This window comes from Dendrobates tinctorius, unplaced genomic scaffold, assembly GCF_039654945.1.
Source record: "Dendrobates tinctorius isolate UK_male_01 unplaced genomic scaffold, ASM3965494v1 ptg000403l, whole genome shotgun sequence".
In the NCBI taxonomy this organism is placed as follows: Eukaryota; Metazoa; Chordata; class Amphibia; order Anura; family Dendrobatidae; genus Dendrobates; species Dendrobates tinctorius.
In genome coordinates, this window is record NW_027362068.1 from 168821 (window position 1) to 195667 (window position 26847).

Consider the following 26847-nt stretch of genomic DNA (forward strand, 5'->3'; position numbering starts at 1 on the left):
TTGTTTATGATATCCCTATGATGCTCTCCCACTCTCACTCTGAGCTCTCTCTTGGTTTTACCAATATATTCTAAACTGCATCTACAGGTAATCTTATACACAACTCCAACCGATCTGCAATTAATAAACTGTCGTATGGGAAAAGTTCTTCTTGTGACACTACTGCGAAAATTAGTGTCCTGTGTAATTGATGCACAGTATTTGCAGTTGCCACACTTATAACACCCTTTGGGTTGGGTACCCAGCCAGGTAGGCCTAGTATTAGTGTTTAGGGAAAAATGGCTGCGGACTAGTCTATCCTTGATAGAACGACCTTTTCTGAACGTAATTTGTGGGGTACCAGGTATAATTCCTAGAAGGTCTTGATCCATAAGAAGAATTGGCCAATGCCGTTTCATAATTTCCCTCAAGTCATTGGATCCATTGGAATATTTTGTTAGAAATCTGATCGTTCCTTCGTCTGTGTTTTTCTGTTTTGGGATTAATAGCTCTTTTCTATCTCTGACTACAGTGGTCTTAAATGCCTCCTTGAGGATATCATCAGGATATCCGCGCTCCAAAAACCGAGATCTCAAATCATCGGCTTGTTCTCTGAAATCTCTGTGGTTAGAGCAGTTTCTTTTCATTCGTAGGTACTGCCCCTTTGGGATGCCTCTTCTAAGTGGGGCTGGGTGACTAGAATCCCATCTCAGCAGAGAATTTGAGGAGGTGGGTTTTCTAAAGGTTTTCGTTATCAACCGACCATTCTCTCCTCTTTCAATGCTGATATCTAGGAATGATAGTTTGTCTATCAGCCTCAAAGGTGAATTGAAGGCCCAGATCATTTTTATTCAATCTTCTTACAAAATTACCAAACCCCTCCTTGTCTCCTTTCCAAATTATGAACACATCGTCGATGTAGCGGAGCCAGAGCACAATACTGTCCTCCGCCACATCCATGTGCTCTCCAAATACGATGTTTTCCTCCCACCAACCCAGGAGCAAGTTTGCATATGATGGCGCACATGGGCTACCCATCGCAGTGCCCCTGAGCTGGTGGAAGTACTCTCCATTGAATAGGAAAAAGTTCCTGGTGAGACAAAATTCAAGGGCCTTGATGACAAACTGATTGTGTTCAGAGAACTGGATACCCCTAGTTTTTAGATAGTAGTCCGCAGCCATTAGACCTTTTGTGTGGGGGATGGATGAATATAAGGCCTCTACATCGATTGAACCCAGTATCATATTGGTGTCCAAGTCGATGTTGTCAAGTTTCACTAAAAGGTCCGTGGTGTCCCGGATGTATGAACTTAGGGAAATGACAAATGGTCTTAGGATTTGGTCTACGTATAATCCTAGATTTTGTGTTAGACTCCCGATCCCAGAAACGATGGGTCTTCCCTTTAGAGGGACCAGACCCTTATGCACTTTTGGTAAAGCATAAAAGGTTGCGACAACTGGATGCATTGGTGTCAAAAATTCCTTCTCATTTTTATCAATAATTTTAGAGTAAAAGGCTCCATCAATTAATCCTTTCAATTCTTTCACAAAGGATTCTGTGGGATTACCCTTAAGCCTTTCATAACCCATCGATCTCTGTAACAGGGAATAACAAAGTGTTTTGTATTGGGCCACGTCCATCACCACTATGTTACCCCCTTTGTCTGATGGTTTTATTATTATGGATTTGTCTCTTTCTAGATCCAACAACCCATCCATTTCTTTTTTGGAAAGGTTGTGAAATCTACGTTTTTTAATCTTCTCTAATTCCATCAAATCCCTAGAGACCAGGTTAAGAAAGACATCTATAGCACCAGCATCACTGCTGGTAGGTGGCATGCGTATGCTCTTATTCTTTAGTGCTGTAAAGGGTCCTTTACCCTGTTCATTAGGGTCCACATCCCCCAGGTGATACAAAAATCTAACATCATTTAAGAGATCTTCATTGATCCCCAATTCGGCACAGCTTTTTTTATCAGCATTAATGAAGTGCTTTTTCCACTTTAATTTCCGGGCAAATAAATTGAGGTCTTTAGTGGTTTCAAAACATTCAAAGTCAGAGGTAGGCACAAATGACATGCCTTTGCTTAGGACCGCCATCTGTTCACTACTGAGGGATTTTGAGGATAGATTGATAATATGGTTGTTCAATTGGGGATCCGGCTGTTGAATCTGCTCCTTAGAGGGTAGTTGGAATCTAAAAAATGCTCCCTCTGTGGTGAGCCTCGACCCACTCCCCTCCCCCCGCGTGAGCCACCTCTCCCTCTGACTCTTCCTCTACTGTGTTTAAATCTAACCTCGGAATCAGAATATTCTGCCTCCGAGGAAGATATATCAGTATCTTGTGTGCGGTTATTTTTAGTAACTGTATAGGCTTTGTTTTCACGGAACTCCTGTAAATCTCGAATAAAGAACTTGTGTTTCCTCTCCTTTAAATGATATTGGAATTTCTCTATTATGCCCTGCAGGTTAGACTCCTTTAGGGCAAAATCTGTTTCTGTTGAAAATTTCTTGGTTACCTCAATCTGTTCCCTGAGGCGTTCGTTAATGTTATTTAACATAGATTTCTCCTCATCGAGGAGTATCTTCATCAGCCTCAGTGAACTATCCGTTGCCTCTTTTTCAAGTTTTGCCAGTAAGGCTGAATTTCTATACCTGTAACCGAAATTCACGGAGATCCTGAGGTGCCGGGGTACTATCCCTGCTTTAATATAGCTCTCCAGGCTTTGCACCTCCCACCAAGATGTGATCTGTTCTTTATATACCTTAGTCAATTCCTTAAATGCTGCACTGAACGATGGTGTATATTTTTTCTGAGTAAAGTTACCATCTGAGAATACGTCTTTCGCTTCATTTACCCATTGATTGGTGTCTATTCCTATGGACAGGAATCCTGCCATGTCCTCATATATCAAAAAATATTAGCAGGGGTATATCTACCAATGACGGGATATGTATTTTGTAGCAGATTGGTACGGACCAGTTTAACTAAAACTTAACTTTTAATAAACCTTTAAAAACATAAATCAACAAAAAGTGCCATACAAAGTGCTCGTGCTAAAGTGATTAAAAAATGTTCAATGCCGCCTGAAATCACCCATATAGGACAAAGGGGCACTGGTTATATCATTTTATACCTTGTTTACACCAGCCTCCTAGTGCTGCATACGTATCGGGCCTCAGTCCCTAAATGCAGATATAATGCAGAATGGCCTATAGCCCCTCATATAAATTGTCCTTTTATGGTTATTAGCTGTTTTCGAGGCTCTAATACAGTCCGTATAGGACATTAATGTAAACAGAAAGTGAGCCACTGTACATATCTCAAACACCCTCAGAAAATATATAGAGTCTCCTTTAGATTACTGACCACAAATCACCTTTCTAGAGTATGAATAGATCATAATGTACTTATCAGATATCATTGCTTTCCATGGCGATACCCGAATATTGCTCACAGCTAGGGGGCTCCACATATCAGCGAATCGCTGGGAAGCTCGATTCCCTCTGTATATCTCCCAACGCGTTTCATCTACCACCAATTCATCAGGGGAGTAGTGGCATATAGTCCGGTGGCATTGCGCGCCATATCGCGCTCTCATTATCTTTTATATACATTCAGAAGTCCCGCGGTCTATCCCTATTTCCGGACGCCGGGGTTGGCACTTCCGGTTTCCATCTTACTCAGGCCCCTAGACTCTTCTCTTGCCCCACTTCCTGGGCATGTCTAAGGGACAAAAACGTCACATCCGGTGACGCGTATTGACCAGATCATGTGCCCCACTTCCTGGGTTCGTCTGGATATCAATAGCGTCACGTCCGGTAAAAACAGAGATGTAAACGCATCGCGTTCATGTGACTCGCCCGTGCCCATAGCAACCAGCCGCTGTTGTACATGTCTATATAGCGTTAGGCATCTCATTCTATAGAGTAGGGCTCGGGCTGGAAAACTTATACATCTATTCCCATTTAGATATAACAAATATCGGTGGCTTAGAGACGTGTATAATTACAAGAAATCAGCAAAAACCATTTTCTATTTTTTGCTGATAACCCAAACAAGGGACATTTTCAGTGCATTCCTAAGTCCAAAAAATTTTTTTAAAACCATATTCGGGATAAAAAAACGTATGATTAAACTTTCCAGAAAAAATAGTCAGTTGATTAATAGATGTTGCATGGTATATATTGGGCACCGCGGACCTTTTTGGGAAGGATAGAGAGTACTGTACAGCCACATATGGTGTATTTCTATATTCAGCAGAAATTGTGAGACACATTCCAGTGCCAATTTTACCCACTTCTTGTGTGAAAATGTTAAATCTGGGGCTACAACAAAATTTTTGTGGTAAAAATGTAATTATTTTTTCTTCACTGCCCAATGGTATAAAATTCTGTGACACACCCTTGGTATCAATATGATCATTACACCCTTAAATTAATTCATTGAGAGTTGTAGTTTGTAAAATTAGGTCACTTATGGGGCGTTCTAATGTTCTGGCACCTCAGGGACTCTCCCAGTGGGTCATAGCACCCTCAAACCATAAGATGGTGCTCCTTCCCTTTTGAGCTTTGCACTGTGTCTGAAAAGTAGTTTTCACCCACGCATGGGGTATTGTCACACTCAGGAGAAATTGCTCAACAAATTCTGGGGTCCATTTTCTTCAGTTACCCTTGAGAAAATAATAAATTTGGGGCTGAAAGAAAAATTGAGGGAAAAAATTTTTGTTTTGTTTTTTAAAGTTTCTTAGCTCTGTTATAAACTTCTGTAAAGTACCAGGTGGTTCAAGATGCTCACCACCTATCTAGATAAGTTCCTTGATGGGTCTAGTTCCCAAAATGGTATCACTTGGGGGTTTTCACTGTTTAGGCACATCAGGGGCTCTACAAAAGTAACATGGCATCCGCTCTCAATTCCAGTCAATTTTGTGTTGAAAAAGTCAAACAGTGCTCCTTCCCTTCCAAGCTATGCCATGCCCCCAAAAAGTGGTTTACTCCCACATATGAGGTATCAGCATACCCACGACAAATTGCACAACAACCTTTGGGGTCCAATTTCTCCTGTTACCATTTGGAAAATAAAAAACTGGGGACGAAAAGATCATTTTCGTGGAAAAAATATGATTTTTAATTTTCACGGCTCTTTGTTATAAACTTCTGTGAAGCATCTGTGGGTTCAAGGTGCTTACCATGCATCTAAATACATTCCTTGAGGGGTCTAATTTCCAAAATGGGGTCACTTATGGGGGGGTTTCCACTGTTTAGGCCCTCCAAACACGACATGGCATCCACTCTCGATTCCAGCCAATTTTACATTCAATGAACATAAGGATGAGTGACCTCATGGAGATCAACATCCAACACTGCGGAGACACCATCACATGTTTCTCAACGCAGTGATCTAGAGCATTGCCCCCATCCCTTATGGGAAATATGCAAAAGCATGTAAATCAACAGCCGCGGAGACACCATCACATGTTTCTCAACGCAAGCAATGACTAGCCAGGTCTTTCCCCGGGAAGGAACAACCACGGGAAGGGCAGTCTCCAATAAAGGAAACCACCTATGCCAAAACATGGTATCCATCCACAGACAGCTGTTTCGGGGTATTGCCCCTCATCAGTGTGGAGTAGGAAACTGGCTAGTAGGAGCAATGCCTAGTGAAAGGCTATGAACATAAGGATGAGTGACCTCATGGAGATCAACATCCAACACTGCGGAGACACCATCACATGTTTCTCAACGCAGTGATCTAGAGCATTGCCCCCATCCCTTATGGGAAATATGCAAAAGCATGTAAATCAACAGCCGCGGAGACACCATCACATGTTTCTCAACGCAAGCAATGACTAGCCAGGTCTTTCCCCGGGAAGGAACAACCACGGGAAGGGCAGTCTCCAATAAAGGAAACCACCTATGCCAAAACATGGTATCCATCCACAGACAGCTGTTTCGGGGTATTGCCCCTCATCAGTGTGGAGTAGGAAACTGGCTAGTAGGAGCAATGCCTAGTGAAAGGCTATGAACATAAGGATGAGTGACCTCATGGAGATCAACATCCAACACTGCGGAGACACCATCACATGTTTCTCAACGCAGTGATCTAGAGCATTGCCCCCATCCCTTATGGAGTATTTCCTACTCCACACTGATGAGGGGCAATACCCCGAAACAGCTGTCTGTGGATGGATACCATGTTTTGGCATAGGTGGTTTCCTTTATTGGAGACTGCCCTTCCCGTGGTTGTTCCTTCCCGGGGAAAGACCTGGCTAGTCATTGCTTGCGTTGAGAAACATGTGATGGTGTCTCCGCGGCTGTTGATTTACATGCTTTTGCATATTTCCCATAAGGGATGGGGGCAATGCTCTAGATCACTGCGTTGAGAAACATGTGATGGTGTCTCCGCAGTGTTGGATGTTGATCTCCATGAGGTCACTCATCCTTATGTTCATAGCCTTTCACTAGGCATTGCTCCTACTAGCCAGTTTCCTACTCCACACTGATGAGGGGCAATACCCCGAAACAGCTGTCTGTGGATGGATACCATGTTTTGGCATAGGTGGTTTCCTTTATTGGAGACTGCCCTTCCCGTGGTTGTTCCTTCCCGGGGAAAGACCTGGCTAGTCATTGCTTGCGTTGAGAAACATGTGATGGTGTCTCCGCGGCTGTTGATTTACATGCTTTTGCATATTTCCCATAAGGGATGGGGGCAATGCTCTAGATCACTGCGTTGAGAAACATGTGATGGTGTCTCCGCAGTGTTGGATGTTGATCTCCATGAGGTCACTCATCCTTATGTTCATAGCCTTTCACTAGGCATTGCTCCTACTAGCCAGTTTCCTACTCCACACTGATGAGGGGCAATACCCCGAAACAGCTGTCTGTGGATGGATACCATGTTTTGGCATAGGTGGTTTCCTTTATTGGAGACTGCCCTTCCCGTGGTTGTTCCTTCCCGGGGAAAGACCTGGCTAGTCATTGCTTGCGTTGAGAAACATGTGATGGTGTCTCCGCGGCTGTTGATTTACATGCTTTTGCATATTTCCCATAAGGGATGGGGGCAATGCTCTAGATCACTGCGTTGAGAAACATGTGATGGTGTCTCCGCAGTGTTGGATGTTGATCTCCATGAGGTCACTCATCCTTATGTTCATAGCCTTTCACTAGGCATTGCTCCTACTAGCCAGTTTCCTACTCCACACTGATGAGGGGCAATACCCCGAAACAGCTGTCTGTGGATGGATACCATGTTTTGGCATAGGTGGTTTCCTTTATTGGAGACTGCCCTTCCCGTGGTTGTTCCTTCCCGGGGAAAGACCTGGCTAGTCATTGCTTGCGTTGAGAAACATGTGATGGTGTCTCCGCGGCTGTTGATTTACATGCTTTTGCATATTTCCCATAAGGGATGGGGGCAATGCTCTAGATCACTGCGTTGAGAAACATGTGATGGTGTCTCCGCAGTGTTGGATGTTGATCTCCATGAGGTCACTCATCCTTATGTTCATAGCCTTTCACTAGGCATTGCTCCTACTAGCCAGTTTCCTACTCCACACTGATGAGGGGCAATACCCCGAAACAGCTGTCTGTGGATGGATACCATGTTTTGGCATAGGTGGTTTCCTTTATTGGAGACTGCCCTTCCCGTGGTTGTTCCTTCCCGGGGAAAGACCTGGCTAGTCATTGCTTGCGTTGAGAAACATGTGATGGTGTCTCCGCGGCTGTTGATTTACATGCTTTTGCATATTTCCCATAAGGGATGGGGGCAATGCTCTAGATCACTGCGTTGAGAAACATGTGATGGTGTCTCCGCAGTGTTGGATGTTGATCTCCATGAGGTCACTCATCCTTATGTTCATAGCCTTTCACTAGGCATTGCTCCTACTAGCCAGTTTCCTACTCCACACTGATGAGGGGCAATACCCCGAAACAGCTGTCTGTGGATGGATACCATGTTTTGGCATAGGTGGTTTCCTTTATTGGAGACTGCCCTTCCCGTGGTTGTTCCTTCCCGGGGAAAGACCTGGCTAGTCATTGCTTGCGTTGAGAAACATGTGATGGTGTCTCCGCGGCTGTTGATTTACATGCTTTTGCATATTTCCCATAAGGGATGGGGGCAATGCTCTAGATCACTGCGTTGAGAAACATGTGATGGTGTCTCCGCAGTGTTGGATGTTGATCTCCATGAGGTCACTCATCCTTATGTTCATAGCCTTTCACTAGGCATTGCTCCTACTAGCCAGTTTCCTACTCCACACTGATGAGGGGCAATACCCCGAAACAGCTGTCTGTGGATGGATACCATGTTTTGGCATAGGTGGTTTCCTTTATTGGAGACTGCCCTTCCCGTGGTTGTTCCTTCCCGGGGAAAGACCTGGCTAGTCATTGCTTGCGTTGAGAAACATGTGATGGTGTCTCCGCGGCTGTTGATTTACATGCTTTTGCATATTTCCCATAAGGGATGGGGGCAATGCTCTAGATCACTGCGTTGAGAAACATGTGATGGTGTCTCCGCAGTGTTGGATGTTGATCTCCATGAGGTCACTCATCCTTATGTTCATAGCCTTTCACTAGGCATTGCTCCTACTAGCCAGTTTCCTACTCCACACTGATGAGGGGCAATACCCCGAAACAGCTGTCTGTGGATGGATACCATGTTTTGGCATAGGTGGTTTCCTTTATTGGAGACTGCCCTTCCCGTGGTTGTTCCTTCCCGGGGAAAGACCTGGCTAGTCATTGCTTGCGTTGAGAAACATGTGATGGTGTCTCCGCGGCTGTTGATTTACATGCTTTTGCATATTTCCCATAAGGGATGGGGGCAATGCTCTAGATCACTGCGTTGAGAAACATGTGATGGTGTCTCCGCAGTGTTGGATGTTGATCTCCATGAGGTCACTCATCCTTATGTTCATAGCCTTTCACTAGGCATTGCTCCTACTAGCCAGTTTCCTACTCCACACTGATGAGGGGCAATACCCCGAAACAGCTGTCTGTGGATGGATACCATGTTTTGGCATAGGTGGTTTCCTTTATTGGAGACTGCCCTTCCCGTGGTTGTTCCTTCCCGGGGAAAGACCTGGCTAGTCATTGCTTGCGTTGAGAAACATGTGATGGTGTCTCCGCGGCTGTTAATTTTACATTCAAAACCTCAAATGATGCTCCTTCCCAGCCCTGCTGTGCGCCTAAAGAGTGGTCTTCCTCCACACATGGGGTATCGGTGTACTCAGGAGAAATTGCTCAATAAATATTGTGCTTCATTTTCTCCTCTTACCCTTGACAAAATAAAAAACATTGTGTCCGAAGTAAAATTTTTGTGGAAAAAAAGTTATGTTCATTTTTTTCCATCCACATTGCTTCAATTCTTGCGAAGTACCTAAAGGGTTAATAAACTTTTTGAATGTGGTTTTGAACACCTTGAGGGGTGTAGTTTTTAGAATGGTGTCACTTTTGGGTATTTTCTGTCATATAGGCCCCCAAAGTGACTTCAAATGTGAGGTGGTCCCTAAAATAAATGGTTTTGTAAATTTTGTTGGAAAAATGAGAAATCGCTGGTCAATTTTAAACCCTATAACTTCCTAACAAAAAAAAAAAAACTGGTTCCAAAATTGTGCTGATGTAAAGTAGACATGTGGGAAATGTTACTTGTTAACTATTTTGCGTGACATAACACTCTGATTTAGGGCATAAAAATTTAAAGTTTGAAAATTGTGAAATTTTCAAATTTTTTGCCAAATTTACATTTTTTTCACAAATACAAGAAATTTAAGAAATTTTACCACTATCATAAAGTACAATATGTCACGAGAAAACATTCTCAGACTCAGCGGGATCCATTGAAGCGTTCCAGAGTTATAACCACATAAAGTGACAGTGGTCAGATTTCAAAATTAGGGCCTGGTCATTAACCTATAAAGTGGATTGGTCCTTTAGGGGTTAAATATAAATAAAATAAAATATTAATCCTTTAGGGGTTAAGAATAAATAAAATGGGTAAACACCTAATGCAAGCATTACTACTGACAGATGACAGATATCCTGAACATCTCATGACAAATGGGTATTCGTGACTCGTGAGCTTCTACACCCCATAGCTTCTACCCAACCTCAATTTATTAAAGGGAATCTGTCACCCTTTTTTTGGACTATGAGCTGCCGGCATCAACATCAGGGACTTATCTGTAATGCATTCTGTAATGCTGTAGATAAGCCCCCGATGTAACCTGAAAGATAAGAAAAAAGAGTTTGATTATACTCATCCCGGCGCCCACTCCGGCGCTTCCCATCTTCATACGATGCCGTCCTCTTCTTCCCTTCCTGTAGTGGCTTCGGTGCAGGCGCACTGCTCTGTCCTGTTGAGGGCAGAGCAGAGTCCTGCAGTGCGCAGGCGTCGGGAGAGGTCTGGCGCCTGCGCACTGCAGTATTCTGCTCTGCCTTCAACAGGGCAGAGCAGTGCGCCTGCGCCACGACAGGAAGGGAAGAAGAGGGACTGCATTGTATGAAGATGGAAGGCGCCGGACCGCCCCCCGGGTGAGTGTAATATAGCTCATTTTTCTTATCTTTCAGGTTACATCGGGGGCAGATATACGGCATTACAGAATGCTGTAGATAAGCCCCTGATGTCGGTGACGGCAGCTTATAGTCCAAAAAAAGGGTGACAGATTCCCTTTGAGAAAAAAACAATAAAGACACTCCATAAATAATTTGGATGAATTGGCCACAGCAGCCTTTTATTAATATTTTAATACAAAATTTTTAAAAACACAACATCCCAGAAGGGGTGTTCTTCAAAGCCCCAAACCATAAACCTCAGGTTTAATATTCCCAACTTGGCCCCAGGTCAAGTCTTGCCTCTAGCCGCTAAGCACCAGCTCAGAGACACCTATCAACCCAGTGTCCATTACCATTCAACACAGGTCCCCTTTAATCCCTTCCTCTGGATTATTTAATTACCCGTCCACCCAGGGTGGAGCCCATGACCTCTTGAGATCCCCCCTCCGATCTGCCAGCACCACCAACTTCGAGGACCCCCCCACACCACTAACATAAATGTTCTGATCCCCTCAAACATTTGTCCCTCCACACCTTCAAACCTTTTTTGATGCCTTCTTGCACCGCCAAACACCACATGTCCAGACCAAACGCGTTTAGATGAATCCAGTCCTTCCTCCAAAATTGCCCTTCTCACTATTCCAACTCCATGTGGCACACCCCCCACCGCCCCATTCCTTGCCATAAAGCGAGACACTGTCCTATTCATCTTGATTCTAGCCTTATTCACACCCTTAATAGACCTCGCTCCATGCCATACTTTCCTGGGAATGATATCCGACCACACCACAAAAAGCGTGGGGAACTTAGCCCACAGCTGCACCAAATCGAACTTAATATCCTTAATTCCCTACAGGGCCTTTTTCCCAAATCATTCCCCCTAAATCCGGAGCTCGGTCCAAACACACAAATCTATGAAATTCAGGGAGTAATTGCTTACAAACCATCCCCTGCTTTCCAATCCACAGTAGGGCTGCTACATTCCTTGCACAGCTAACGGACGCCCGTCTGGACGAACCGCTGCCCAGAAGACGAATGTCCCATAATCCATCCGAGCAGTTGTCCATGAAAACATGGACTGAAAACTGAAAACGGGACAAGAATGATCCATAATCCGGGCATCCAATACTCCACTGCTTCTCAAAAAACCCTTCACACATTTTACTGGACACAAAGGAGAACTAACACTACTTTCCAGCCCTTTCCTTCGACATCCATTTTTGAAGTAGGAATAAATATTACCACTCTATCCCCATAAACATCTACATCTTCCCTCTACAGCCAACCTTTTTTAAATCTAGAAGGACTGACTAACTCCCCCAAGCGCAAAGCACCGAAGAAGGCCAACAAAAAAGCCAACTTAAAAAGAACCATCTACCATTGAGAACAGACATCCACTAACTGCCCAAAATGAACAAAACTTCATAAGACACCGGATATCTCCCGTCTATCACCCTCCAACCTTTTTTCCAGCCCTTTATGGCCTGAAGGACCAAAAATAATTTTGCTAAGTCCTGAATACCCCTGAACCTAAAACCAAAAGCTATACTGGATATTAATTTATTCAATTTAGGGACAGACCAACCCATTTCCCAACTATGCCCAACCAACAACATTAACTTGCTTTCATCTTCCAGCCCCTCACCCAACAATGACTTCCAAGCCTCCCATATATTCCATGCCTTAACGTACTGTGCCCACGTTCCAACCGATAAAGACCTAGACAACAAATCCCTTACTGCCCCAAAGGAAGGTTCCAGAATTCCACTGGACACACCAATCCTGCTGAATCCGCTTGAGGGGCCAGCTCCCGAAAGTGATCCCACTGTGAACAAGAGAGAGCTTGAAAAATGGGATAATTCATACCAGACTCAACCTCCGCTGTAACCCACAAGTTAAATTTTAGGCCTGTCAAAACCAAGTGCTGTAACACTCTTAACAATGGCGGTTTGGATGAAGATAATGAATTTATGGCCCTCACTGCCCCTTCTGACTCGCAATGAAACCAAATCTTCCTATTCTTATCGCCCCACAATGGTAATGCCACAACAATGGGGAATACTTGAAGCAAAACCTGATTTGCCACCAAACCATGATCAATCCAAAATTGAGGCCACATCTCCACCAACCCAAACACTCTGAAAATACAAGCTAAAACCGTGATGACCCGTCAAAAAGGCCTAATGTCTCCGCAGACATCACCGATGCAATCCAAGTGTACCTGCCATTATACTATTCCAGGAAGCGTGCCCATACCGTCAAATGATCCTGCAATTTTTTTTTGTCTAATAAAATGTGTAGGAGATTTGATCCCCACTGTCGGCAAAGACACGTAGGCAGAACGCTCTGCCCATTGGCATAATTCTGCATGCAAAATTTAATTTGCCCAGTAGAGATTGTTCCTTGCGCAACATTACCTTCTTCAAACCACTAAGGGTATGTGCACATGCTGCGGATAGGTCTGCGGATTTTTCCCCGCGGATTTTGCAAAATCCGCAGATAAATCCGCATGTCAAAAGACCTGCGGTTTATCTGCGTATTAGCCTGCGGTTTGCCCTGCGGTTTATCATCTCTACAGTGGGGAGATGGCAAACCACAGCGGAATCCGCAGAAAAGAATGACCTGTCAATTCTTTCTGCATATTGGAAACCGCAGCAAAAAACGCGCGGAAAATTCCGCACAGTCTGCACTGCGGTTTCCATTTTCCATAGGATATAATGGTACTGTACAACGCAGCTAATTCTGCTGCGGGCCCACAGGGCCAAAACCGCTGCGTATCCGCAGCAGAATCCGCAGCGTGTGCACATACCCTTACCCATATTACCTCTGCCCTCATGTCGATGACTTTGTCCTCAAGCAACCTACATTCCATCGCAAGTGAATCAATCTCGATTCTCAAAAAAACCAATGATGTCATTGGACCCACCGTCTTCTCGGCTGCTAATGGAATCCCAAATTTTATGGCCAAGCTTTCCATTGTACGTAGTAACAAAGAACAATCATGAATCAGCGCAGATCCAATGAACAATAAAATCGTCCAAGTAGTGTGTACAGGAATTCAGATCGGACACCTCCTTAACCGCCCATTCCAAAAAAACAAAATAAACGTCTCAAAATACACACATGGACGTGAACACCCCATGGGCAAACAACGATCAACAAAGAAACCCCCGTCCCAAAAACAACGTAACAAATGCGTGTTATCGCGGTGAACCGGCAACAACCGAAATGCCACCTCAATGTCCGTCTTCACTAACCATGCCCCTTTCCCACATGACTGCACCCAATCCATAGCGGCATCAAACAATGTGTACAACACAAAATATAGCTGTGGGTCAGTCCCATCATTTACCGACAACCCTTTTGGAAATGAAAAGTGATGAATCAACCTGATTTTATTAGGCTCCTTTTTTGGTACTACCCCAAGCGGTGAAACTCTCAAATTATTGAGGGGAGCTGACTCGAATGGTCCCGCCATTCTACCCAGAGCCAGCTGACTTCAAATTCTTCAACAAAAGGTATCCTGAAACCATCCCTAAAACCCTCTCTTAACAATTTGGCTGCCACCCTATCGGGATATTTATTTAGGAAGTGCTCCATCTTTTCCAGATGCACTGGCATCACTCCTTTTTTCAATTCCATTGTTACCCCTCTGTTTTCCTCACTTGCTGCCCCATGACTGCCTCCACATGATGAACATTCATGTTCAAATTTACATTTATTCCCAAATATGCATGACCCCTCATTAAATGAGGAACACAGCCCTTTTTGCATTGCCAGCGAGTGTTCTGACTGCCCTAGACCCCCGGTGCTCCCTGGGAATGACTGAGTACTCTGCCCTAATCTAATAGGGGCTTTCACCCTCATCCATAGGGCTATATCTTTATGATCCCAGCGGATACTGGACCGCACTACATTCCGCTGATGGAACTGCCCGTCGTATCTAAGCCATTTCTGCCCCCCATATATACCCTCTAAGCTTCCCCAATCCCAATCGTCTAGCAAAACAGGCCTGGGCAATTCTCTGCGTCCTTCTTACCTATGACACTAGGTAGAATTAGAGAAGGTTCTAGGAATTAAACGAAACCTCCTCTTATCCTCATCCTCCCTCCTAGAATCCTCTCTTCTCACCCTATCCAAATTAAAATGTACCAAGGGCAGCAACATAAATATTTCCACATAGTCCCCTTTCCAAAATCTTTTCCCTAACCTCTTGTTTTAAATGTGCCCCCAAAGGGCCCTCAAAACAAACATACACATCACCCTTTGTAGAGTCATCCAAAATAACCTGATACGGCGGTGACCTCCGGACTGAGGCGCGCCGGAGGCCTAGCTTTCCGCGGCCAACGTCCCTCCTGCAGAGCCTGAGGAGACCTGGTCACCGCTCCCATCAGCAAACCTTGCACAGAAGCTTGCAGCCAATCTGTGCCTAATGAGCCTGTGGCATCCCTCAGTTGCAGCATTGCCTCGACCTCCATGTTCCTGACTCTTACCTCACAGCTTCTTAGCGCTACGAGGGGGGCTTCTAAAATGGTTGTCCCACTAAGATGGCTGAACCCTTTATATTGATGCCCCATGACCCCTCCTCCCCCTCAGACCTAAGACCAGCCCCATCTAATTCAAATGTATTAAAAAATGACATTTTTGGCAAGGGTTACCTGAGAGTATATTTACCCAGAGTTGGATTTGCAACAGTGGACTGCTTTAAGCGCGTTTCGGCTGTTCTTCCTCAGAAGGGGGGCTTGAGGAACACAGTAGGAGGGAGGTCTATTTAAGGAAAGTGCTGAGCGCAATCACCTGTTCATGAATAAAGGGGTGTGAAGTCCGTTTCTGCATGGAGAGGGCTCAAAACTGCTCTAGCAGCGTACCTTAATGTCGTCCTGCGCATGATCAGACACAGTCACCCGGAAGTTGTACCCGGTAACCTTGGTTACTCTGATGTGACTGAGTTTCTAAGGTGATGCGCATGACCCCAAGGCCTCACCCGAAAGTTGTGCAGAGTTGCTATGGTCACCGGTATGCAATCATCCAGTTCACGTCATGTAACGCGAGTTTATCAAACGCTATTTAATGATACGGATTTATTTCCTTGCACAGTGTCATTCGTATTCTGTATAGCATGTGTTGCCATCTCCTTTGAGTTATTTCATTTAATGTGTTTTTTAAACTTACGGTGGAAACTAAATAAAGATTAATTTTTACCTATTTCGTTTTTGCAGGATCTTTAGTTTCTCTGGTTTTCAGTCCTTCTTCACTATAGAGCAGCACATCTGTGACTACATGATCCCATCAATGACATGTAGCCCTGTGTGCCCCTCCCCCAACACCGGCAGCTCGTGTGCCCCCCAATGTTGGCAGCTCGCGTGCCCCCCCTGACACCGGCAGTTCGCGTGCCCCCCCTGACACCGGCAGCTCGCGTGCCCCCCCCTGACACCGGCAGCTCGCGTGCCCCCCCCTGACACCGGCAGCTCTTGTGCCCCCCCTGACACCGGCAGCTCTTGTGCCCCCCCTGACACCGGCAGCTCTTGTGCCCCCCCTGACACCGGCAGCTCTTGTGCCCCCCCTGACACTGGCAGCTCGCGTGCCCCCCCCTGACACCGGCAGCTCTTGTGCCCCCCCTGACACCGGCAGCTCTTGTGCCCCCCCTGACACCGGCAGCTCTTGTGCCCCCCCTGACACCGGCAGCTCGCGTGCCCCCCTGACACCGACAGCTCGCGTGCCCCCCAATGTTGGCAGCTCGTGTGCTCCCCCGACACCGGCAGCTTTTCTGCCTCCACATGTGCAATATTAAATGATTTTTTTTAGGAAAATATTTTTTTTTTTTTTTTGTGCGCTAAATAATAAACCTTGTTTGCAATCAATTGCCAATAGATGGGGGAGTATTTTGTAGTATGGAAGCCCATAAAAATGTTAATTCTGAAAGAAAACTAAAGGTTTTCTAACAAATCTGTTGGGGTGTACTCATTTATGCTGAGCACTGTATATGTGAGGAGCCACACACAGAGTAGGGGCCAGCAGCTAAGGAGCAGAGCTAGGCACATACTAATGGTGCACTGTGTAGATCTCTCTGGATGACTCCAGACTTAAGGAGAACATGGATCTCTTGACCGGTAAAGAACGTAAATTAGACAAGCGGCTTTCCAGGTCTGCATCTCTCCACTGCGGATTGTGGCTGTGGAATCTTAGGCATTAAGAACAAACCTCTATTGCAGAGAGCCATGTGCATGCTTGGAATACTTTTTGACTAAACATCTGATTGATTTTAAAGAGGACCTTTCGAACAATTCTATATTTTGAACTGGACCAGTAAAAATTGGTAGAGGGGGTGATTAAACTTTATTTTTCTCCCCACTGCATTGCAGATTTGTGGGCTCCTGAAATTTAGGGCACTCTATTTCCGAATTTCCCCTTCAACAAGGGGAAGTTAACAGGATTCTTCTCTGGGGGTACTTATGTTTCACAACAGGGGAGCTCCAGCATGGAAGCAGTGAAGATCATCGTGGGAGCAGTGGATATCACTAGAGATGAGCGAATTTGTTCGGATTCTGTTCCGAGTACGATCGGAATCGAAGATTGATTTTGCAATATTTGTCGAACACAGCCGAACGTCATTAGAGTCAATGGGAGTAGAATTATTAGGTTGACAATTGCATTTTTTTCCCTTCTTGTGATTGAGCAACATTATAACAGGGAAAAAGTAAACCCCCTCAGAGAAGAATCTCTGTTAATGCCCCTTTGGTTGAAGAAGTAATTGGCATATTGGGCATTATCTCCATAATGTAATGCTTTAGAGAGTGAGTTCCTTTAATAGATAATGCTCAAAACAACGTGAGAAAACCTACACGGAGTGCACGACTGGAGCTTTTCCCAATTAAAATATTGTTTTCCTAAATCCTCATAAAAAACCTCTTTGTGAACACCCCATTATAGGGCTGTATAGTGGAGGATTAGGGTTAGATACTTTATGGCCTACATTTCCTAGGAGGAGATGCCTTTCTCTTTGTTATTGTGGCTTTTGGAAGTTCAGTATGACAATATGGCTCTCGGACCAAGGAAGGTTGTTTCCTCCTGCTCTAGACCTGTGATGCTTTGTTAGATTTTTAGCAGTTTCTGAAATCTTTCCAGTTTGATGTGTAATGTAGGAGGAGACGTCATCTTTATCTCTGTGCTTATAGCCGCCAAGTTCTTCATGGCTCTCTTCCGATAAGTTTCATTGATATGCGTCATGGTGAACACTCAGAAGGAACCTAGCAACGACCTCATGTATCTTCATTTTGTGGCTTTGATTATGTTTAAGCCAGTGCCAAGAACTGGGTGGAGAATCGGAGGCAGACTGGGGAAGTGTACCTTGTGCTGGTCCGCATATAGCTTCTTGAGGACTTTAGTTTCACCATCATCAGATTTGGAAAATGAAAACCATTTTATTGCAGAAGAAATTTTCTCCAAATGTTCTAACTGCTCTGCAGACTAAGCAATGCAAAACCCAACACCCATACATCTACAAGTGCTAAATTAGAGTATCATCAAAAAATGAATTTATTTCAGTTCTTCAGTACTGACAGTGACTCTCCTCTATTCTATAGAGTCATCACACACAGAGTGATCTATTTCACGGGTTTGTTTCTGGTAATGTTGATGATTATGGCTTACAGCCAATGAGAACCCAGAAGTCATTATCTCAGTAAATTTCAATACTTTATAACACCAGCTTGAAAAATGATTGTAAAATCTGAAATGTTGGCCTCCTGAAATGTATGATCAGTATCTGCACTCAATACTTGGTCAGGGCTCCTTCTGCATCAATTACTGCATCAATGCGGGGTGGCATGGAGGCGATCAGCCTGTGGCACTGCTGAGGGGTTATGGAAGCCCAGGTTGCTTTGATAGCAGCCTTCAGCTCGTCTGCATTGTGGGGTTTGGTGTCTCTCATCTTCCTCTTGACAATACTCCATAGATTCTCTATGGGGTTAAGGTCAGGGGAGTTTGCTGCCAATCAAGCCCAGTGATACTGTTGTGTGTAAACCAGGTATTGGTATTTTTGGCAGTGTGGACAGGGGCCAACTCCTGCTGGAGAGTGACATTTCCATCTCCAAAAAGTTTGTCAGCAGAGGGAAGCATGAAGAGCTGTAAAATGTCCTGGTAGACGGCTGCGCTGACATTGGTCTTGATAAAACACAGTGGTCCTACACCAGCAGATGACATGGCTCCCCAAACCATCACTGATTGTGGAGACTTCACACTAGACCTCCAGCAGCTTGGATTGTGGCCTCTCCACTCTTCCTCCAGACTCCGGGACCGCGATTTCCAAATGAAATGCAAACTTTACTTTAATCTGAAAACACCACCTTGGACCACTGACAACAGTCCATTTCTTTTTCTCCTTGACCCAGGTAAGACCCTTCTGGCGTTGTCTGTTGGTCATGAGTGGCTGACACAAGTAATGTGACACTTGTAGCCCATGTCCTGGATACGTCTTTGTGTGGTGGCTCTTGAAGCACTGACTCCAGCAGCAGTCCGCTCCTTGTGAATCTCCCCCACATTACTGTATGGCCTTTTCTTAACAATCCTTTCCAGGCTGCGGTTATTCCGGTGGCTTGTGCACCTTTTTCTACCACCTTTTTTCCTTCCACTCCACTTTCCATTAATATTCTTGGATACAGCACTCTGTGACCCAGCCGGCTTCTTTAGCAATGACCTTTTGTGGCTTCCCCTCCTTGTGGAGTGTGTCAGTGACTGCCTTCTGGACATCTGTCAGGTCAGCAGTCTTCCCCATGATTGTGGAGCTAATGAAACAGACTAAGGGACCTTTATAAACGCTTAGGAGCCTTTACAGGTGTTTTTCATTAATTATTCTAATTTACTGAGATAATGACTTTTGTGCTTTCATTGGCTGTAAGCCATAATCATCAACATTAACAGAAAGAAACCCGTGAAATAGATCACTCTGTGTGTAATGACTCTATAGAATAGAGGAGAGTCACTTTTTGTGTTGAGGAACTGAAATACATTCACTTTTTGATGATATTCTAATTTAGTGAGAAGCTCCTATACTTGTACATCTACAAGGGATCAAGAAGACGAAAAGTTCAGAATTCTGGCTGAGAGGATAGGTGGGGTGATTCACATGCTTACTCAATTAATATTGGAGTTGATTACCCTAAGGCCTCTTTCACACTTCCGTTTTTGACAATCAGTCAAAATCCGCCAGGTTTTGAAAAAAACGGATCCGCAATTTTTTTTTGCGGATCCGTTTTTTTCCCCATTGAGTTGCATTACTGGCAGATCTTGACTGATGGTCATCCGTTGGATCCGTTTTTGTGAGGATCCGCCAAATTTTTTTCATCCGCCGGCATGCCTGGACGGACCATGCAACGTTCTTTTTGTGGTTGGATCCGCATTTTCCAGTGCGCATGCCCGGAGAAAGGAAGTCAGGGAGAAAATTAACCCTGAAATCCTTTCTGGCGGAGGAAAAAAATCTCTCTCTCTCGGCCAGCGGTTCCTTTAAATTTCCTCATTCTGCGGATCCGTCAAAAAACGGACCCTGTGGCATCCGTTCACATCAGTTAGGAACGGATCCGCTTGTCCGCCTTTTTGGCGGATTTTAACTGACACAAAAAACTGAAGTGTGAAAGAGGCCTAAGGCTGCGTTCACACGTTCAGGTTTTTTCGCGTCGGTTTTTACCGCGAAAACAAAAAAAAAAAACAGCATCCCATGCATTCCGATGGGACTCCGCAATGCTGTGCTAATGCTGCGGATTTTCCTGCGGCAGAATCGCATCGTGGAAAAATCCGCAGCATGCTCATTAATTTGCAGAATCGCGGCGATTCCTCACATAGGAATGCATTGTTCTGCTTACTTTCCGCATGTGGCTGTGCCCACCATGCGAAAAGTAAGCAGAACATTTGCAGATGGTACCCACGGTCCAGAGGAGGGGAGACTGTCCTCCGGGCTCTGGGTACCATATCCCTGTAAAAAATAGAATTAAAATGAAAAAAAATCGGGTTATATTCACCTTCCGACGTCCCGCGCAGCATCCCCAGGCCTCCGCGATGCTCCGACAGGTGCCGTTCTCAGTAATGCATTGCGATGACCTTTACTGACGTCGCGTCTCGTGATGCTGTATCGGTCTCGCGAGACCGCAACGTCATCAAAGGTCATTGCCGCAATGCATCACTGGGAACGGGAGCTGTCGGAGCATCGCGGAGGCCGGGGGACGCTGCGCGGGACGTCGGAAGGTGAATATAAAACGATTTATTTATTTTTTTATTATTTTTAATATTAGATCTTTTTACTGCTGATGCTGCATAGGCCGCCTCAATAGTAAAAAGTTGGTCACACTCGTCAAACACTGTTTGCGAGTGTGACCAACCTGTCAATCAGTTCTCCAAGCGATGCTACAGATCACTTGGAAAACGCTAGTATTCTTCAGGCTAATTGCGCTTGCAAATCACTAGTTTTTCCGCGGGAAAATCGTGGGAATTTAAAATGCGATTTTTCCCGCCGAATGGAATTTCGGAATTCTCATGGTAACTTCCGAGTGAGTTCCGCAACGTGTGAACCCAGCCTTACATATGTGGTGGGGTCATAAGTTTCCATGTGGTGCGGTTGTGTGCAGGCCCTAATCTTTGCTGGTATGTGATGAATGAATAGAGCTGGTTGTACACAACATTGCGGCAGATTGTCCTGGGTGGTCATTGGGAGCCTCTGTTTTTTGGCTATCCGCTTTCTTGCTGTTGCAGACATCATGTGACCTTGAGACAACGTTCTTAATAGTTTTGTGGGTTTTCTTAGCACATTATGCTGATTATGGAGCAATCATGAGGAGATTCCGTTGGCTCGATGCGGCCAGCCTGCGATTCCAGAATATCAATAGTTCATTTCACAGATGATGGTTTCTCTGATCAGCCAGTAATTGCTTGTTCTTGTTTTTCAGGGATATTGTATCGTAAGTCATGTGCTTCCTCAGCCGCCTGTCTCATCGCCTCCGCTGGATACCAGTCTTTCTGCACCCCAGGCAAAGTCAATTCAGTTTGTATCAGCTGCTGTGACACCTCTTTGTGCAATGGTCCTCGGTCCAAGAAGAGCAGGAATTTGGCTGTAGCTCATCGTTGGGGACCCCCAGTGGTGATCCTGTCACTGCTTATGTTAGCAGAACGGCTGTAGCCAGTATGAAGCTACTCTTGCTGGGATTTCCCAGCTGGGAGGCTCCATTTTTGTTGGTTTGTTTCCTTAGCAAATTCAACAGGTCACCAAAAATCTATTTTCTTATATTTTCTGATTAGGGTTTGATTTCTGCAATTGTTCTGACAAAATGCACTTAAAGAAAATCTGAGAAACGTGTGGATACAAAGCAGCTTCTTAAAGAACCCCTGTGCCATCCCTCGGAGTGGGTCCCTCTGCCGTCACTCCAATTGTGCAGGCATCTCCAACTGTGTTTTATCTGTATATTCCGAGCAGGAAACCACAGCCAGTAGGGTGACCTCCGCAAGGCCGCTCCCCACACACCCATGATGCCCAAGACCAGCCTTCATGCAGAATTCTCATGCTTCTCCCATGTTTATGCAGAAGGTGAGGATGTCCATACGTATCTATCTACCTCATGCCTTTCGCCTACGACATCTCTCGTTTCACTGTTTATATTGAACCAAATAAATCAGCAAAAGAATGAAGACAGTTTATTAGAGACCGAGTACAATGTTAGTGTCTTGTCCTTCCTGACACACGGCAATAAATCCCCATGCCCCGTCACACCTTAATGTGTCTCCTCATACTTTCCACCATATTGTCTCATGCCCCTCACTATTTTGTCTCTCGTTTGTTTTCCCAGCATATTAAATGTCTCCTTATACCCCTTCCCTACATATATTGTATGTGCTTTCTTACTACTTCCCACCATATTGTGTCTCCTCGTGGTCGTTACTGCCATGCTGTAAACATCTCACTCACTTCCATTATCTTGTATGTCTCCTCATGCACCTTTCCACCACGTTGTTTCATGCCCATTCCCCCTTCCACCATATTGTGTCTCTCCCAGTGTCTGTGTAGTGTGTTGCTCTTCTTATCTTCGCTCTTGCTCTGTACCGTACTACGGAATACGATAGCGATACAAATAAAGTGTAATCACAATAAAAGCACAAATAGGTTGCTTCAAGTAACTGTCTGGATAGTTGTGTGTCCTTTGATGGGTCTCTGTGTGTGAATCTGAATGCCTTAGATTTCACTTTCATAAACGCCGTTTCCAGATGTTGCCTGCATTGTTCCTTCTGTTTGGTCTTGTTGGGAAGTCATTGTTACCAGGCTTTTCTCCTGCCCAGGAAGGCTGAACGTCTGGCATGAATTTTGTTGAGTGGCTGTGCTGTTTCTTTTCAAGGACATGGAGACCAGTGGCCGCTTGTAGTTAGTACTGCTGGCAGCAGAGTGTAGATGAGCTCTTCGAAGCTTTTCTATGTTGATATGCTCCAGTGTCAAGTGACAGTGAAGGACCTGAAGGAACACATCTCGGAATTGTTTTGAAGAAATGTTGTACAAAAGAGGATTCACAACAGAGCTGAGGTAAAAAAAAGTGTCCGCCACTGGAAGCAGCGTCATGTAGGCTTGGAAGTAGTGGACAGTCCATTCCTGCTTGGGTATGCTGGCTGCCATGATGCGAAGGACCTGGTTGGGCATCCAGCAGAGAGTGAGAGTCAGAACTATGAGACCTGTAAAGAGAAGACAAAAATATCAGTATGGTGGTGCTGCCTTCTTGTTCCCAGGTACAGTAAATCATGGTGGAGGATATGGCTCAGGCAATGGGCGCAGTCACCTTGACAGGGTCATTATGTGGCATCAGTTCCACTACTGGTGTAGCTGGAATAGATTGAGAAAAGTATGTTTATTGATCAGAGCCGCTTGGCTGCGTTCTCATTGTGCTGTGAGGAGGAGGGCGGCTTACATGCCACTTGTCCTAGAGCAGTGAAGCCGCACAAAAACTCTTCTTATTGATTATTTCTTAAATAAACTAGGAACGTGCATCTGAAATGAAGTCTTCAGAATAAAAGCAATTATCCATTAGAGCGGCGGAATACTTCACTGTACATGATAGGTCATCATATATTCCATTACCACACATCTACGCTGTGCCCTTCCTCATGTTTATTGTACATCTGGTTCCCGCTTGGAGGAGGACATTTTACCATTTTAGTGACGTTCATGCAGCTGCAGGTCGTCATGTACCAAGAGAAACTAGCACTTTTTTGTGTAAATTACAAGCCCGCTTTCTACTTATTTTTATTTTTACTCATTTTTTAGTGTATTTAGAAAGTTGTGCAGTGGTTTCTGTGCTGTATGCAGTTGTGTGAAAGTGTTCACCCCCTTCCTGATTTCCAATTCTTTCGCATGTTTGTCACACTTTTATGTTTCCGATCACCAAACAAATGTAAATGATAGACAAAGATAACACAAGTAATCACAAAATGCAGTTTATAAATGAAGGTCTTTATTATTAAGGGACCAATAAATCCAAACCTACAGGGTCCTGTTTGAAAAAGTGATTGCCCCCTAAACTTAATAGGTGGTTGGGCCGCCCTTAGAAGCAACAACTGTCATCAAGCATTTGCGATAACTGGCAACACTCATTACAACACGCTGGAGGGATTTTGGCCCACTCATCTTTGCAGAATTGTTGTAATTCAGACACATTTGAGGTTTCCGAGCATGACTCGTCTTTTTAAGGTCATGCCACATCTCAATCGGATTAAGGTTAAGACTTTGACTAGGCCGCTCCAAAGCCTTAATTTTGTTTAATTCCATGATTAAGCCCTCTTAGGGTGAAATGCGTAGGAAATTGCTCCCCTCCATACGCCTCTTTATGTCGTTTTTACCTGATGGTATGAAGATTTTATATTCTCAATAAAGTAATTATTATTTTATCTCCTGGAGACGCTGGAAAAATCCTTTATGTTGTCCATTCAAGTCAATGGTTGAAAAAAGCTGAAAGATGTGACATGCTCTATGTCCAAAAAACCATGCAAATCACAAAATACTGATGAAAAAAACAATGTGTTTGCATGAGATTTCAGAAATCTCGTAAGCTTTGAAACACAGATGAAAATTAGCATAAAAATTAGTGAACTTAGCCTAAGTCTTCCAGGTACTGAAGCAGCAAAACCGCCACAGACTATCCACTGCCACCATCTTGTTTTATTGTTAGTATGATGTTCCTTTTCTGAAATGCTGTGTTATTTCTACGCCAGATGTAATGGGACATACACCTTCCAAAAATTTCAATTTTTGTCTCGTCAGTCCACAGAGAATTCTCCCAAAAGTCTTAGGAATCATCAAGATTTTTTTCTGGCAAAAGTGAGATGAGCCTGTACTTATTGCTCAGCAGTGGTTTTTGTCTTAAACTCTGACATGCAGGCCATGTTTGCCCAGTCACTTTCTTGTGGTGGAGGCATGAACACTGACCTTAACTAAGGTAACCCTAACAAAGAGGGGAAACGCGTTAAGATTTATAGATGACTATGAAAGCTAATTAACAGAGGAGTATACAGGGGGAATTTGAGGGACCAATTTTGTTCTATGGTTGATACAGTTGTGCTCAAAATTTTACATACGCCAGCAGAATTTTTGCTTTCTTAGCCTTTGTTCAGAGAATATGAATGATAACACCAAAACTTTTTCTCAACTCATGGTTAGTGGTTGGGTGAAGCCATTAATTGTCAAACTTCTTTGTTTTCTCTTTTTAAATTATGATAACCGAAAACACCAAAATGAGCCAGATCAAAAGTTCACATACCCCATTTCTTAATACCGTGTATTGCACCCTCTAACATCAATGACAGCTTGAAGTCTTTTGTGGTAGTTGTGGATGAGGTTCTTTATTTTCTCAGATGGTAAAGCTGCCCACTCTTCTTGGCAAAAAGGCTCCAGTTCCTGTAAATTCCTGGGCTGTCTAGCATGATCTGCATGCTTGAGATCTCCCCAGAGTGGCTCAATGATATTGAGATTAGGAAACTGAGATGGCCACTCCAGAACCTTCACTTTGTTCTGAAACAGTCAATGACAGGTTGACTTGGCCTTGTGTTTTGGATTGTTGTCATGTTGGAACGTCCAAGTACGTCCCATGCGCATCTTCCGGGCTGATGATTGCAAATTTGCCAATAATGTGCTGCAATCATCTTTCCTTCAACTTTGACCAAGTTTCCTGTGCCTTTGTAGCTCACACATCCCCAAAACATCAGCGATCCACCTCCGTGCTTTCGTCATAGGCCTTGTTGACCTCTCTCCAAATGTAATGTTTATGATTGTGACCAAAAAGTTCAATTTTGGTCTCCACTCCAAATTACCTTGTTCTAGACGTTTCGAGGCTTGTCTCTGTGCTGTTTTGCTTATTGTAGGTGAGATACTTTGTGGCATTTGCACAGTAATGGCTTTCTTCTGGTGACTCGACCATGCAGCCCATTTTACTTCAAGTGCCTTCTTATTGTGCATCTCGAAAAAGCCACACCGCTAGTTTTCAGAGAGTCCAGTATTTCAGCTGATGTTATTTTTGGGTTTTTCTTTGCTTACCAAACAATTTTCCTGTCAGGTGTGGTCGAAATATTTGATGGTTTACCTGACTGTGGTTTTGATTGTACAGAGCCAGTTTTTCCATTTGCTAATACCAGTCAGCAGTGTTCAAACTGTGATTATCAATTCCTTGGATATCTTTTTGTATCCCTTTCCTGTTTTATACAGTTCAACTACATTTTCCCATAGATCCGTTGACAATTCTTTTGCTTTCCCCATGACTCACAATCCAGAAATGTCTGTGGCTGGATGAAAGATGCAAGAGTCTGTCTGGATTCCAGAAACTCACTCAGCTTTTATGCACACACACTGATTACAAGCAAACAGGTCACAGGTGAGGATGTTACCTTTAGTAGCCATTCAAACCCATTGGTGTCAACTACTGTGCATGTTATCAGGCCAAAATCACCAGGGTATGTGAACTTTTAATCAGGGTCATTTGGATGTTTTGAGTTGTCATTATGATTTTAAAAAGAGAAAACACAGTAGTTTGACAATAAATGACTTCACCCAACCACTGACCATGAGTGGAGGAAAAGTTTTGGTGTTGTGATTCATATTCTCTGAGAAGGCCACCAAGAAAGCAAAAATTTTGCCGGGGTATGTAAACTTTTGAGCACAACTGTATAGTACCAATAGTTATCTGCTATATGTATTATCTATATCCATCCCACACGGTCAGCTAGACATAGACATGTGCCTATCAGAATCAAGGTACCAACCTCCACGGTCAGGTAGAGACAGGGATCTAGGTTTTTCTAGGGTAAGATCCA

At 44.3% G+C, this 26847-nt stretch overlaps 2 protein-coding genes across 2 annotated transcripts in view; one reads left to right on the forward strand and one right to left on the reverse strand.

Moving 5' to 3' along the window:
* LYPD1 (LY6/PLAUR domain containing 1) overlaps positions 1-22680 on the forward strand; it is a 91399-nt gene extending 68719 nt beyond the window's left edge. Inside the window, exon 2 of the mRNA XM_073563830.1 lies at positions 21459-22680. Within this exon, the coding sequence (XP_073419931.1) occupies positions 21459-21688 (230 nt within the window). The 3' untranslated portion in view covers positions 21689-22680. The remainder of the gene's footprint in view (positions 1-21458) is intronic.
* Positions 22179-26847, reverse strand: part of GPR39 (G protein-coupled receptor 39) — a 169726-nt gene continuing 165057 nt past the window's right edge. The window contains exon 2 of the mRNA XM_073563828.1: positions 22179-23223. Within this exon, the coding sequence (XP_073419929.1) occupies positions 22736-23223 (488 nt within the window). The 3' untranslated portion in view covers positions 22179-22735. The remainder of the gene's footprint in view (positions 23224-26847) is intronic.